Genomic DNA, 16,815 nt, shown 5'->3' with positions numbered 1-16,815 from the left:
TTCCAACAGAATCACAGTGCTGGAAAAAGATTGGTCACCCCCTGCTTTAGAGGAGAATTTTTAAAAATAATAATACAAAGGAAGATAAAAAGATTTTTTTATGTGGAGTACATATTGAATTTCAATACCTCAAATATTGATACAAGTTTTCTACAGTGCTATAGATGTCAACAATCATACTTTTCATATTTATGATTGTAAAATTAATACTAATATCGGTTATAAAATGAATGGTGTGTTCACTTTAGAAAATATATTAAGAACTATAATGTAGTGACAAATGGGCCTGGAGTACTGGGGTCCATAGTTTAACAGATATTTATTTAAAGTATACCCAGTAAAATAAAATAAAATAAAATATTTCCAGAAGCTTTCGGAACTCGTGTCCCTTTCTCAACTGACAGAATTTTTAAATACATTACAAGCAAACTGTGGCACGTTACTCATTCGTCATTGTTGTAGCACGGACGTGTGCTGCCTTGCGCCAGTGATCATCCATCAATAAAACGGTTGTCTCCAGGATTGGATGTATACGCATGCCTTTCTGGCGATTTAATGCCTTAGGGTTGTTCATTATGTTTAGTGACTCTAGCCATAGGCGGTGGCGAAAGTGTCGCGCGTGGTCCACTATCTCAAAGTCGCGCTTGGGGTCAAGATCGTGGTTGGTAGCCCAAAAATGTTCTGCAAGCGCGGACTGGTCAGTTTCGGCAAGCCGGATTGCTCTGTCGTGTTCCGTGAGGCGATCCTGGAGACGTCTCGATGTCTCACCTACGTAGCAACTGTTACAGGCCCTACAGGTGATACGGTACACTACATTGCTGCGTAAGACAGGTGTGACAGGGGTCTTCACACTGGAGACAAGTGAACGTAGGTTCCTACCTGGTAATTGTACACATTTTATGTTGTAACTTCTCAGGATCTTCGAGATACGTCCTGACACTCCTGGATAGTACGGAATGTAGGCGGATGATATGCCGACTTGCTTCGGAGGTCTTGGGTTGGAAGTAAGCTCTTGTGCCTGTAACAAGCATCTGTTTAGTACATGGGATGGATAACCGCATCTGGTTAAGTCCGCCTTCACACGGGAGATCTCGTTACGTCTAATTGTGTCGGTGCTGGAATGGCTCCAGGCCCTGGAGAACAGGGTGCGGGCAGTGCTATTGAGATGGCTTGGAGCGTGGCCGGACCCGTAGTTGGTGAATTGACCGCACCACATGGGTTTGCGGTATACTGAGGTCTCTAGATGTGGGCCTACGCGATGCACTAGCACGTCCAGAAACGGGAGCGAACCGTCCACCTCTGATTCTACGGTAAACTTGATGAAATTGGATAGAGAGTTGAGGTATTCTAGTAGTACCGTTTCAGAACCACGTGGTATTATGGTAAAAATATCGTCGACATATCTACACCACGTTGTAATAGGTGTAGGTGGGTTCTGGTGTATCTGCTTCTCCAGATCTTCCATGGCGATGTTAGCTACTACGGAACTGACAGGGGCACCCATAGCAGTGCCATGTACTTGTTTGTAGAGTGAGTCTTCAAAGGTGAAGATGCTGCTAGAGAGGCATAGGTTGAGGGCGGTACAGATGTCATCAGTGGATAGTGACGTCCTGGATTGGAGGCTTAAGTCGCTCTCAAGGAGCCTTCTGGCGCAGTGCACGGCCTGTTGGACGGGAATCGAGGTGAATAAAGAAACCACGTCAAATGATGCCATGACAGAGTTATCAGGGATTGAAATGTCCTTAATGGTGTTAATGAATTCACTGCTGTTTTTAACGGTGTGAGATGTATTACCTATAAGAGGCGAGAGGAGGCTCGCGATGTGTTTGGACAGTTCATACGTTGGGGCACTGCAGCAAGACACTATAGGTCTGAGAGGAATACCCGGTTTATGGATCTTTGGTAATCCGTAGAATTGTGGTAGTTGACAGCCAGTACCACGCAGAAGATGGTGAGTCGCGGTCGGGATCTTCTTATCTTTAAGCCATGCGTGGACAAGTTTATTAACATTTGCTTCCAGACGTTTCAAGACTTTAACGGGAGGATCAGGTAGAGGTTCATATACGTTAGGATCGAGTAATAGGGCCAAGGCTTTCTCTCGGTAGGCTGATCGGTCCAGCACAACAGTCCGGCGCCCTTTATCCGCAGGAAGTACAACGATGGAGTTGTCTTTTCTTATAGATGACAGGGCGGCACGTTGGCGGTGGTTGAGGTTTGAGCACGTTTTTCGAGTGTTGCGGAGGACTGCGGCAGTCTTGAATCGGATCTCGTTGGCAGTTTCTTCGGGAAGGTTGGTAATACTGGCTTCTATGCCCATAGCGAGCTGTGTGATGGGAGGTTTCGATGGTATAACGGCGAATTTCATACCGTTTGATAAAACACTCAGCTGCTCGTTGGACAGTTGTTTGTTACTTAGATTCAAGACGAAAGAAGTCGTGTCGTCTGAACGAGTGTTCGTCTTTAAGGAGTTAGTTTCTATGCTCAAGTTTATGAACTTGCGCTGTTGGCGTAAACGGTAGGTATCCGAGGTCTGACTAGCCCGATGGCAGATGGTATGTATAAGGTTTGTAAATACAATAGGCGAGACCTTACCTTGTATATGTTGTAACAGTCTGGACTTGTTGTAGTCAGCGTTCCTGATTTCATGGTGGAGATGGGATATCCATAAATTTAACGTGCGCAGGCTGAAGTTAAAGCAGGCACGATCCATATGAGAGTTGTGGAACGGGGCTTTGTATCGGAACCCTTTAGGTATAATTCGATTGCTTTTGCATCTGTGGGCGAAGCGTAAATGTTGCCTGTAGCGAGCTATTGAGAGGAAGCATTTTTGCAACTGTGCACAATCGTTGTAGGTATTATGGCCATAAAGTGATCGAATAGTGACAAATGGGCCTGGAGTACTGGGGTCCATAGTTTAACAGATATTTATTTAAAGTATACCCAGTAAAATAAAATAAAATAAAATATTTCCAGAAGCTTTCGGAACTCGTGTCCCTTTCTCAACTGACAGAATTTTTAAATACATTACAAGCAAACTGTGGCACGTTACTCATTCGTCATTGTTGTAGCACGGACGTGTGCTGCCTTGCGCCAGTGATCATCCATCAATAAAACGGTTGTCTCCAGGATTGGATGTATACGCATGCCTTTCTGGCGATTTAATGCCTTAGGGTTGTTCATTATGTTTAGTGACTCTAGCCATAGGCGGTGGCGAAAGTGTCGCGCGTGGTCCACTATCTCAAAGTCGCGCTTGGGGTCAAGATCGTGGTTGGTAGCCCAAAAATGTTCTGCAAGCGCGGACTGGTCAGTTTCGGCAAGCCGGATTGCTCTGTCGTGTTCCGTGAGGCGATCCTGGAGACGTCTCGATGTCTCACCTACGTAGCAACTGTTACAGGCCCTACAGGTGATACGGTACACTACATTGCTGCGTAAGACAGGTGTGACAGGGGTCTTCACACTGGAGACAAGTGAACGTAGGTTCCTACCTGGTAATTGTACACATTTTATGTTGTAACTTCTCAGGATCTTCGAGATACGTCCTGACACTCCTGGATAGTACGGAATGTAGGCGGATGATATGCCGACTTGCTTCGGAGGTCTTGGGTTGGAAGTAAGCTCTTGTGCCTGTAACAAGCATCTGTTTAGTACATGGGATGGATAACCGCATCTGGTTAAGTCCGCCTTCACACGGGAGATCTCGTTACGCCATTCCAGCACCGACACAATTAGACGTAACGAGATCTCCCGTGTGAAGGCGGACTTAACCAGATGCGGTTATCCATCCCATGTACTAAACAGATGCTTGTTACAGGCACAAGAGCTTACTTCCAACCCAAGACCTCCGAAGCAAGTCGGCATATCATCCGCCTACATTCCGTACTATCCAGGAGTGTCAGGACGTATCTCGAAGATCCTGAGAAGTTACAACATAAAATGTGTACAATTACCAGGTAGGAACCTACGTTCACTTGTCTCCAGTGTGAAGACCCCTGTCACACCTGTCTTACGCAGCAATGTAGTGTACCGTATCACCTGTAGGGCCTGTAACAGTTGCTACGTAGGTGAGACATCGAGACGTCTCCAGGATCGCCTCACGGAACACGACAGAGCAATCCGGCTTGCCGAAACTGACCAGTCCGCGCTTGCAGAACATTTTTGGGCTACCAACCACGATCTTGACCCCAAGCGCGACTTTGAGATAGTGGACCACGCGCGACACTTTCGCCACCGCCTATGGCTAGAGTCACTAAACATAATGAACAACCCTAAGGCATTAAATCGCCAGAAAGGCATGCGTATACATCCAATCCTGGAGACAACCGTTTTATTGATGGATGATCACTGGCGCAAGGCAGCACACGTCCGTGCTACAACAATGACGAATGAGTAACGTGCCACAGTTTGCTTGTAATGTATTTAAAAATTCTGTCAGTTGAGAAAGGGACACGAGTTCCGAAAGCTTCTGGAAATATTTTATTTTATTTTATTTTACTGGGTATACTTTAAATAAATATCTGTTAAACTATGGACCCCAGTACTCCAGGCCCATTTGTCACTATTCGATCACTTTATGGCCATAATACCTACAACGATTGTGCACAGTTGCAAAAATGCTTCCTCTCAATAGCTCGCTACAGGCAACATTTACGCTTCGCCCACAGATGCAAAAGCAATCGAATTATACCTAAAGGGTTCCGATACAAAGCCCCGTTCCACAACTCTCATATGGATCGTGCCTGCTTTAACTTCAGCCTGCGCACGTTAAATTTATGGATATCCCATCTCCACCATGAAATCAGGAACGCTGACTACAACAAGTCCAGACTGTTACAACATATACAAGGTAAGGTCTCGCCTATTGTATTTACAAACCTTATACATACCATCTGCCATCGGGCTAGTCAGACCTCGGATACCTACCGTTTACGCCAACAGCGCAAGTTCATAAACTTGAGCATAGAAACTAACTCCTTAAAGACGAACACTCGTTCAGACGACACGACTTCTTTCGTCTTGAATCTAAGTAACAAACAACTGTCCAACGAGCAGCTGAGTGTTTTATCAAACGGTATGAAATTCGCCGTTATACCATCGAAACCTCCCATCACACAGCTCGCTATGGGCATAGAAGCCAGTATTACCAACCTTCCCGAAGAAACTGCCAACGAGATCCGATTCAAGACTGCCGCAGTCCTCCGCAACACTCGAAAAACGTGCTCAAACCTCAACCACCGCCAACGTGCCGCCCTGTCATCTATAAGAAAAGACAACTCCATCGTTGTACTTCCTGCGGATAAAGGGCGCCGGACTGTTGTGCTGGACCGATCAGCCTACCGAGAGAAAGCCTTGGCCCTATTACTCGATCCTAACGTATATGAACCTCTACCTGATCCTCCCGTTAAAGTCTTGAAACGTCTGGAAGCAAATGTTAATAAACTTGTCCACGCATGGCTTAAAGATAAGAAGATCCCGACCGCGACTCACCATCTTCTGCGTGGTACTGGCTGTCAACTACCACAATTCTACGGATTACCAAAGATCCATAAACCGGGTATTCCTCTCAGACCTATAGTGTCTTGCTGCAGTGCCCCAACGTATGAACTGTCCAAACACATCGCGAGCCTCCTCTCGCCTCTTATAGGTAATACATCTCACACCGTTAAAAACAGCAGTGAATTCATTAACACCATTAAGGACATTTCAATCCCTGATAACTCTGTCATGGCATCATTTGACGTGGTTTCTTTATTCACCTCGATTCCCGTCCAACAGGCCGTGCACTGCGCCAGAAGGCTCCTTGAGAGCGACTTAAGCCTCCAATCCAGGACGTCACTATCCACTGATGACATCTGTACCGCCCTCAACCTATGCCTCTCTAGCAGCATCTTCACCTTTGAAGACTCACTCTACAAACAAGTACATGGCACTGCTATGGGTGCCCCTGTCAGTTCCGTAGTAGCTAACATCGCCATGGAAGATCTGGAGAAGCAGATACACCAGAACCCACCTACACCTATTACAACGTGGTGTAGATATGTCGACGATATTTTTACCATAATACCACGTGGTTCTGAAACGGTACTACTAGAATACCTCAACTCTCTATCCAATTTCATCAAGTTTACCGTAGAATCAGAGGTGGACGGTTCGCTCCCGTTTCTGGACGTGCTAGTGCATCGCGTAGGCCCACATCTAGAGACCTCAGTATACCGCAAACCCATGTGGTGCGGTCAATTCACCAACTACGGGTCCGGCCACGCTCCAAGCCATCTCAATAGCACTGCCCGCACCCTGTTCTCCAGGGCCTGGAGCCATTCCAGCACCGACACAATTAGACGTAACGAGATCTCCCGTGTGAAGGCGGACTTAACCAGATGCGGTTATCCATCCCATGTACTAAACAGATGCTTGTTACAGGCACAAGAGCTTACTTCCAACCCAAGACCTCCGAAGCAAGTCGGCATATCATCCGCCTACATTCCGTACTATCCAGGAGTGTCAGGACGTATCTCGAAGATCCTGAGAAGTTACAACATAAAATGTGTACAATTACCAGGTAGGAACCTACGTTCACTTGTCTCCAGTGTGAAGACCCCTGTCACACCTGTCTTACGCAGCAATGTAGTGTACCGTATCACCTGTAGGGCCTGTAACAGTTGCTACGTAGGTGAGACATCGAGACGTCTCCAGGATCGCCTCACGGAACACGACAGAGCAATCCGGCTTGCCGAAACTGACCAGTCCGCGCTTGCAGAACATTTTTGGGCTACCAACCACGATCTTGACCCCAAGCGCGACTTTGAGATAGTGGACCACGCGCGACACTTTCGCCACCGCCTATGGCTAGAGTCACTAAACATAATGAACAACCCTAAGGCATTAAATCGCCAGAAAGGCATGCGTATACATCCAATCCTGGAGACAACCGTTTTATTGATGGATGATCACTGGCGCAAGGCAGCACACGTCCGTGCTACAACAATGACGAATGAGTAACGTGCCACAGTTTGCTTGTAATGTATTTAAAAATTCTGTCAGTTGAGAAAGGGACACGAGTTCCGAAAGCTTCTGGAAATATTTTATTTTATTTTATTTTACTGGGTATACTTTAAATAAATATCTGTTAAACTATAATGTATACTTAATGTTCTGTTTACAGCACACTACATTCTGAAAGTTTGCATTTTTGTTCTGACACTCTCATGCACTGAATTGCTGCATACACCAAGTTATTATATGTCAAATTATCTTCATGAAATCATCATGGACTTATTCCCATGTCACTGTAATGATTGATTGCAATATATAATTATTCTCGAATTCATCATTGATAATAAATTATTGCTTAATAATAATTTAGTAGATGTTGTGTTCCTTGCTTATTCATAATCATGGGATGGGTCATTTTATTCTCTTGAGGTAATGTTCAAATAGCTATCAGTGTCTTATACAATGTTGCCATGATGAGATGAATAGAATACCTTGGTGTACAGTTTTCTGTCCTTCAAAATAATTTTTTTGTTGTTTTTTAAATTTTCTTTCTCTTCATTTCAGGCTGTAGAAATAGAACCTGATGTTCATGAAACTGGAGAAGAAGTAAAAGGAGAGAGTGGAGATGATATTATTGAACAAGGAGGCATAGCTACAACAAGTGAATCTGAAGAAACTGGTGAAGGTGATTTTTCAGCTGAAGATAAAGATGTTCTAATGGATGACATTCCAAATCTTTCTCATCAAATGCTTCATTTTGAACAGGCTGGTATTAGTTTAGGCACTGAAGAAACTTTTCAGATTATGTTATCTCTTAAAGCTCTAGCTAAGTGCCACAAATTACAACAGGTATCTTTCTGGGGTAAAATATTTGGTACTCATCAAGATTATATCATTGCAGAAACTCCCTATAAAGAAGGAGTGGTCATAGAAGAAAACTGGGAAGAAATTAAAGCAGAAGAAATTCAGAAAGAAACTGAAGATGATCTTGAGAAGGAAGAAACTGAACTAGACCTTGAGAGGGGAGAAGCAGATGAAGCTAAAGAACAATTAGATATTGATATACCAGCTGCAGAAATAGAAACAAGAGAAGTCGCTGAACCATTATCTGAGGTAGATGTTGATAGTTAATATCATGTTAATTTTGATGAGAAGCTACTGCGGGAAAAAGCATAAATTGCTATAGAAGGTGATTCAGAACTTTCCTCCCAAACTTTGGAATGTTTTGTTGTGGTGGGTCAATAATGTAATTGGTCTGGTTTGAACTTTGATAATTATATAACAAGCACACATACATAGCACCCTTTTAATACATATTTTATAAAACATTCTATCAATATTTGATTATTTATTATATTTGTATACAAAATATATATAGTCTGGATGTATACCTTACATCAGTGAACAAGTTATTTTTGCAGAGAGTGTAATTCAACTGCTATCAAATGCAGAGTACTTCTTCAGCAGCATGCTAAATACACTGAATTAACTCATTCTGAGTAAACACTTCTATCCTGCATGAAAGTTGTTTTTAAGTTTTCCCACAAGTAAATATATAATTGATTTAGGTCAGGAGAGCACGGCAAACATGCTGATTCCACATGATGAACTGCCAATTAGCTTTTGAGCCATTTAGCTAAGCTCTTGGCTACTTTTCATAATCAGGAGGTGTTTCAATTTGCAGGATATCCCATCTCTAGTTGTACCAACTCAGTAAGACCCATCTTCCAAAGAGTGAAAACATGTTTTCTAGCAATGCAGCAGGCATATTAACAATCAGGCTGTGTGGTATGATAGGCTAAGAAAATGTCAAGATGTTTTTGAATACTCATTTTCCTAAAAACCTTTTTATTATTGAACTCTCAGAATTCTCCTGAAGTCTGTCAGAAAAGTTCTGAACTGCTCTATACTTCTAGCATATACAGGATAATTGAAAAGTCATACAACTTATTTAATGCTATAGCACTTTCATTTATTTATTTTACTGTATGATTATGTTTATGATTGTTGTATACCTTTTGAACTCATACAGTATACATAATTGTAAAAAAAAAAAAAATGTCGAAAGAACACTTTTCTGTAGTATGCATTAACTTGTTTCCCCATATTTAAGAAGACGTGGTAAAGAGTTTTTGCAACTTTGAAGTGAATGTCTCAGTATTTTCTTGCAATTCCTGTAGAATGTGAGGATTGACTCAATACACAATTTGTTTTGAATGACAAACTTTACTGGAAAATGTCAGGTAATAGTAGTAGATCTTTCTGACCATAATTTCTTAGAAATGATATGACAATCAAAGAATTCTTCCAACATCCCCGTTGTCAATCTTGCAGTATACATAGCTGTTTGATGTTGCTAAAACCTCAGCTTGTTTACCAACTTTCAGTAAGGAAATTAACTGTTTTATTAAAACAGTTCATTTAATGCCAAGTGAGCATTAAATGCCATGGAAAATTGTATATTTCCCCTAGGTTGTTGTTGTTTTCGTTTTTTAGGAGCATTAGCAGCTAAGGCCATATTGCTCCGGGATATGCAGTGGTCATTCCCTGACCTTTCCGCATTTTGCCGTATTTGGTGGTGACGGGCTCGAACCCCGGTCTAATCAAGAAGCGTGTGCTATGCACTGCTGCTCCTTCCCACCTGGCTACGGAGGTGCCTATTTCCCCTAGGATGGCTTACAAGTTGAAGAAATACACTACAGCTCCATGTTGATATTTATTCTAAAGTAGTAATGAATAACTTTAGCTGTACATTTTAAGAGGGATTTCACTGTGAGTGTATCACCACTTAATGAAATGAAGTGCAATTAAGTTATTAGAACTTTTAGAGTTACCTAATAATTAATACACTATGATAATTACCTTTTAGTTTTAAAATTAGTTTCAGCAATATGATACAAGGAAATCCTAGGATCTTGCTGCATCAACAAAAAAAAAATACTATCCATGCGATACATACACTCCTCAAATGGCTCCTCAACTGTGAGCTTTAAACCTGTGGAAGCAGTTTAATCCAGTAATTAACAACTCTCAGGCTAAAAGAAAACTTCCTTCAACCCAGTTTAAATCTCTTTTCCCCCACAACTTTTTATTAGTGTTCCCCCAGGGTTTGGTGTTGGGCCTATTGCTGTTTTCAATATTTATCAATGATATTGATAAAGACACAGGGCCAGCTTGAAAATTTGTGAGTCTCTGTTCAAGAATTACTTGCAGACTCTGGGGTCCTGTGCAAAACTTATATGGGGTGTTTTTGTAATAGTGATTTTTTTAATTTTTTATTTTTTTAAATTTTACAGTAACTAAGAAATAATTAAATAATTTTATATTATACTGAACAAAAATTTTAAATACAAAAAGTATTTAATATGTTATTTAACAATATTGTTTACCAACTGAAGTCATCTCATAAAAATAGGCACATGAATAATCATAAAAATAGGCACATGAATAAATAATAATAGGAACCAATAATCACACACATTTACATATTATTAAGCAATTATTGCACACAAACATTGTTTGGATAATTACAAAATATTTCTAGCCCAGGAAATTTATTTTGTAATTTGGAATATTTACAAAATATATCATTAATGATATCATCATGACCAATTTTAAACTTCAGTTGCCACTTCTCGGCCCATCTGCCCAACTTTTCTAGATCCTGTTGCAGTAGCATAGTGTCATTACTGTCATTAACAACCCTGCCAACCTTTGTATCATCTGCCAACTTCGACATTAAGCCTGATATACCTTCATCAATATCATTGATAAATACACAAATGTGTATTTATGTATACACAAATTGACAAATGTTGGATTAGGAGTAATGGGTTTTCTCGGAAATCACAAGTGGCAGAATTTCGTCATTCACCTCTTTCAAACCAATTTTCCATGACATAATTTGTTCTCTTCATTTCATATTATGTTTAGTTTAGCTCCAGATTTGGTAAGAATAATAGCGGCCCGAAACTGTGCGATTTATTATTTTTCTCAGTTTTTTTTTTATGGTAAAATGTCAATGAAAATAAACAGCACTGAAATGGGTAGAAAACTAGGAAGAATGTGATATAATCAAATTGATGTTATTAAGGAACTTGACAAAAAACTATCGAACTTTATTTTTAAAAATTACTTAAAATTTTTTTCCATATAAAATTTGCAGTAAAATACCTATCTGAATATACATACATATGTAAATGTGCAAATTTTTATGTATAAGTTATTATTATATATATATTTTTAATTAAATAAATTTGTTTTTTTCACACTATTTAATGTCTTTTTTTTTTTTTTACCTTAATACATTATAACAGAATTTATAGCGTAGCTTAATTTAATTTATTATGATACTCACTTTTTTATAATCTGCATTGATGTTGGAATAAATTGGATGATAATTTTAAATTTAAGTTAGCATGAATAAGTTAGGATTTAAAAACAGAATTAAAATGTGCGCAAGGAAATAGAAGTGCACGTCTTCATCCTTGGTTGTCAATGTTGAAATTTGAAATGATTTTAGTTATATGGTTGGAAACAGAAGGCCAATAGCCATAACAAGTGGCTTTCGTTTTACACGTCTTCAGTTGGCATTGTTGACGTGTTGACCATTGCCAACTGAAGATGTGTAAAACGAAAGCCACTTGTTATGCTATTGGCCTTCTGTTTCCAACCGTATAACTAAAAGCGTTTCAAATTTCAACATTGACAACCAAGGACGAAGATGTGCACTTCTACTTCCTTGCGCATATTTTAATTCTGTTTTTAAATCCTAACTTATTCATGCTAACTTAAATTCAAAATTATCATCCAATTTATTCCAACATCAATGCAGATTATAAAAAGGTGAGTATCATAATAAATTAAATTAAGCTACGCTATTATATTGTGTCAGTTATAAATGGTACTTTAAGAGATCTACAATTTTCAAATTAACAGAATTTGTTTAATTTTACCTTACAGTCAATTATCCGGAAGAGATCTGACATTAATTATTTTGGATAACTGACACTACTGTATTAGTATTAGTAATAGCCATATGGCACAAGGAAGCCTAAGGCTTATTTATGCTGCACCAGCAAAAAAAAAAAAAAAAGAAAGAAAGAAAGTAAAAAAGAGTAATAATAATAAAAAAATAAAATAAATAAATAATAAAAGAAAAGGAAGTAGATAACTTATCCATTTCCCTCCTCCAGTAGGTAACTATCCAGCTGACCTTTGAAATTTCCAAACTGTCAGCTTCCAACCACCCGTGTTGGTAACTTATTCTAGTAATTTATAACTCCGAGCTGGCTGGAATAAAACTTCCTGCAATCCCATCTAAATATCTCCCCCAGTAACTTGAATTTATGGCCCCTAGTTTTAGAATCATTTATAACCATGAAAATTTCATCCTCATTCATTTTACTTTTGCCTCTCAGACTGCCTTAAATACCTCAATCAATCTCTGCTAATATGCCTAGTTTCCATGCTGTGCAAACCACATATTCAAAGTCTTTCCTCATATGGACACCCTTTTTCCGATCTCACCAGGTGAGTTATCCATCTCTGGATCCTTTCAAGAAGCTCGACGTCTTTTTTTAGGTGCGCTCTCCATACTTGAACACAGTATTCCAAGTGTGATCTAACAATAGCCTTATATAATGGGATTATGACTACTAGCAAATGTTTGCTAAATCATTGATAGAACACAATGGGCTTTCCTTGCAACCTGTCTACAATGCTTCGGAGAACTTCTTGTCTGACTGTATTGTAACTGCTAAGTCCCTTTCTTCCACTACTGACTTTAGTGGAAGAGTTTAATGTTTAGATCATTGCAAAATATTTGTAGCCCTTTTGGCTACAAAGTCATTAATGATGTCATCATGACCAATATTTTTTGCTACGTCATTTTCGATGGAACTAATAGCAAAGTTAGCTTTCCTAGGAAATGAATGACCTTAAATCATTTTTAACTATTTTATAGCATGAAATGAGATCATTCATTTGATGCCACTGTAACAGGGCATGGACAATATTATTATTTAGACCATTTGAGCGTGGAGCCCTGTTCAAGGCGCCTCCGTAACCAGGTGGGCAGGAGCAGCAGTGCGTAGCACACGCTTCTTGATTAGACCGGGGTTCGAGCCCGTGCCCACCAAATATGGAGGATGCAGAAAGGTCAGGGAATGACCACCGCATATCCCCGGAGCAATATGGCCTTAGTTGCTAATGCTACTAAAAACCAAATAACAAACAAACAGCCCTGTTCAACAACCAGTTGAATGTGCTTTGTGGCCTGCGTTGTGAAGGCAATCAGGCTTAATGTAAAAATTTTTAGATAATACAAAAGTTGGTAGCATAGTTAATAACAGTAATGATGATATGCTTCTGCAACAGGATCTAGTAAAGTTAGGCAGATGGGCTCAGAAATGGCAATTGAGGTTTAACATTGAAAAATGCAAAGTACTGCATAATGGTAGTAGTAACCCAAGTAATGTACCAACTCTGTGGTACTACACTCAGAATAGTAGAAATGAAAAAGATCTGGGTAGTAATTGTGCAGTCAGGTATGAAGTTCTCTGAGCAGAGCAGACAGTCTGCCAGGACAGCTCATGCAGTTTTGTCCTTCATATTCAGAAATTTTGCTAATTGGGATAAGTAATTATCTGATGAGAAAATATTTGGCCGATGTGGTAGGAAGAAGGGATAGATTTCGAGATAAAAGACTAGATTAATGATGCATAGAGGAAGTGAGGTAGGATATAGATAGCAAAATATGTCTGTATAGATATATTTTGCTATCCATATCAAATTATTGAAGGAGATTATCGAAGAAGCAAACAATAGATACTTGGTCAAATGTAGATATGCAGGATATCACCGGGGGCCATTGGTAAAAATTTAGAATAAGTCATCAGGCGCTTTCTACCTGCTGAGTGAGCATGGTGTCTAACTTTTTTTTTGCCAAGAAAGGTGTGTTAAGCTAATTTATAGCACAAACTCTATCACAGAGAACCTCTAGATTTCTACTCTTGCAATTGGCCTCATTTTACGTTTTTTCCCATTGTATACTTTGCCTGATTCTAGATTTCTTTTCAATGTATACTTGGCCTCATTCTAGATTTCTTTCCAGTGTACACTTGGCACTTACCAGTAAGTATGTATAAAATGTATTAATACAGCATTAAATATGTTTTAAATAAAAATATCTTCCAAGCTAAGAACCTCCCTTGACTGCCTTCCTTTCCCAGATGCTGTTAATTTTGCCATTTGCAGGTTTACTGCTTGTGGACATCTTGAGGAACATAAGCACTAAAAATGGAAATGTTCTGCTTAGAGATATTTTAATAATGTGAACATGAAATAAATATTCATATTTTTATTTTAGTAGACATTTACATTTAATGAAAAAATCTTATTACATCTGTCCAAGATTCTTTCTCTTAGTTTTAATCGTCTGTGAAAACATGTTAAAAATGATATTAATTTATTGATTTTTTTTTTAAAATTTGAATGCAACTTTTTTTTTGTAAGCCGTGCAGTGAAAAAACAGATAAATTTTTCATGTAGTGTAAACAGCTAGGAAGGCACAGAGTGTCCTGTCCATGATATATAGGACCTTTGCTACTAGGAAAAAGGACATCATTATCCCTCTATAAAAGATGATGATTAAACTGCATTTGGAATATTGTATTCAGGTCTGGAGACCACCCTCAAAAAAAGACATAGAACCTAGCAGGGATAAGGAGGTGATTATTCCCTTGTATAAGGCAATGGTCAGGCCACACCTTGAGTACTGTATACAGGTCTGGAGGCCTCATGTCAAGAAGAATGTAGAGCTGCTGGAATGAGTACAGAGAAGGGCAACAAGATTAGTGAATGGAACAAAGGGTTGCTCTTATGAAGAAAGGCTTAAATTTTGCAAATGACAGTGTCCGAAGACTAGACACCGGCGAGGTGATCTGATAGAGGTGTATAAAGCCTTGAATGGTTTGAGCAGCATGCTCAATGCTGATGGAATTCTTCCTCTTGCTAAGAATAATCACCTGAGAGGGCATAAATTCAAATTGAGGTTTCGTTTTTTTTTTTTTTAGGAGCATTAGCAACTAAGGCCATATTGCTCTGGGAATATGCGGTGGTCATTTCCTGACCTTTCCGCATCCTCCGTATTTGGTGGTGACAAGCTCGAACCCCGGTCTAATCAAGAAGCATGCGCTACACACTGCTGCTCCTTCCCATACAGGCTACAGAGGCGCCTCAAATTGAGGAAAGACAGATGTAGGATAGATGTGCAGAAATTTGCCTTTAGCCAGTTGGTAGTTGGTTGGTGGAACAGACTTCCATCCCTTGTTGTGGAAGTTGATAGCCTAAATAAATTTAAGACTCAGCTGGACAGGTATTTCGAACGAACGGAGAGGTGAAATGGGAGTGGTTTTTTTGTTTTTTTTTTGGCTGATGCTGCATAAGCTTGCTTTCTTGCATCATATGCCTTTACTAATGCTAACCTTTGGAGAAGGTTCAAAGAATGGCAGTCAGATTAGTGATGAAGGCAAATAAATCGATGCACATAGGAAGAATGGCTTAGAAGGTGGTGTCTGCAAAGTTTGACAACTAGAAATCTAAGCTAAGATCTAAAAGGGTTGAGTAAAATGAATGATGTCAGTCAGTTCTCCATTTTAGGTGAGGAAAACAAGAACCAGAGGTACATATATAAAATTTCAAGGAATAACAGAAGACTGGATCTTATGAAGTTCACCTATGGGCAGTGGGTTGTTGAATACTGAAATAAGTTGCCTCCCATGGTAGAAGCAGAGTCTGGCTAAATTCAGAGCAGAACTGTAGGGTACTGTATGGGAAGGGGAATAGTATAAATATTCTGTTTTATGTTATTATATGTATGTGTGTAATTTTTTTTTTTTTTTTGGCTGATGCAAAAAACTTTCCACTTCCTTGCATCATTTGGCCTTACTAATACTCAGCCTTTTTTCAAATTATACATTTAACAGCTCGAGAGCTTTTGTATTCAATAGGTTGAAGGAGGAGGGGAAGTTGAAGGTAATATAGGAGAGGAGGAGGAGGAGATCACTGCTGAAGGTTCTGAAATAGACCTGGAAATTAGTGCTGAAAAGCCAGTTGAAGAAGTTTTGGATGCATCCGAAAAACCTTTTGAAGATGTTGAAGCAATTGGTCTCATAGAAGAACTCATAGGGGAAGTTGTTGAAGTTGCATTAATTGATGAGGACACACTAATAGGTAATTCTTTTATATTATGTACTTTGCGTATATTTTATTAAAGTAAATAACTTTAATATAAAGAAAAATTTCACCCTCGTTTCTTTTTTCATGTATTTATTTTGAAGACATACTAATTTGTTTTGAGAACATACTAATAGATAATTCTTTTATATTATATACTTTGGGTATATTTTATTAAAATAAATAACTCTAATATAAAGAAAATTTTCACTTTCAATTTTCTTTTCCATGTATTTATTTTGTCGAAATATTTAATAGCTCCAACTTTAATAGAAGGGATAGAGTCATTAATGTCTGCACCAAAGATTACACCAGTTCTTGTACCTGCTGAAGAAAGTGGAATTGGAACCAATAAATATATCTACTTTGTTTGCAATGAACGTAAGTGTAAGAATTAACATATAGTTGTATCTGGTTTTACAAAATCATAATATTAAAAAGCTTCAAGGTGAGTGAATTAGATGTTATATTTAAAACACTTCAGTTACCTTTGGTTTATGTACTCCTGTAGTGTCAGCACATTAGTTTTTGGTTTGAAAAGTAATTTTGCAAGCATATAAATTGTCTGTAACCTTTGGTATTAACTTC

General features: G+C 39.2%; 1 protein-coding gene across 6 annotated transcripts in view; it reads left to right on the top strand.

Moving 5' to 3' along the window:
• The window catches only part of Rsph4a (Radial spoke head protein 4a), a 148,848-nt gene that overhangs the window by 67,891 nt on the left and 64,142 nt on the right, over positions 1-16,815 (top strand). For 5 of the 6 annotated variants that reach the window (XR_016546795.1, XM_090370834.1, XM_090370836.1 and 2 more), the window contains exons 4-6: positions 7,555-8,103; positions 16,002-16,224; positions 16,486-16,608. Coding sequence is in view for 5 of the 6 variants with exons in the window: in XM_090370834.1 (XP_090226960.1) it covers positions 7,555-8,103; positions 16,002-16,224; positions 16,486-16,608 (895 nt within the window). In the remaining variant the exon portion in view is untranslated. The remainder of the gene's footprint in view (positions 1-7,554; positions 8,104-16,001; positions 16,225-16,485; positions 16,609-16,815) is intronic. The other variant, XM_090370838.1, reaches the window with a different exon arrangement.

The sequence above is a fragment of the Mastigoproctus giganteus genome, chromosome 3 (assembly GCF_048544385.1).
Source record: "Mastigoproctus giganteus isolate SK-2022 chromosome 3, ASM4854438v1, whole genome shotgun sequence".
NCBI lineage: Eukaryota > Metazoa > Arthropoda > Arachnida > Uropygi > Thelyphonidae > Mastigoproctus > Mastigoproctus giganteus.
The sequence above is the reverse complement of the archived record's forward strand: the minus strand, read 5'-3'. Positions and strand labels throughout refer to the sequence as shown.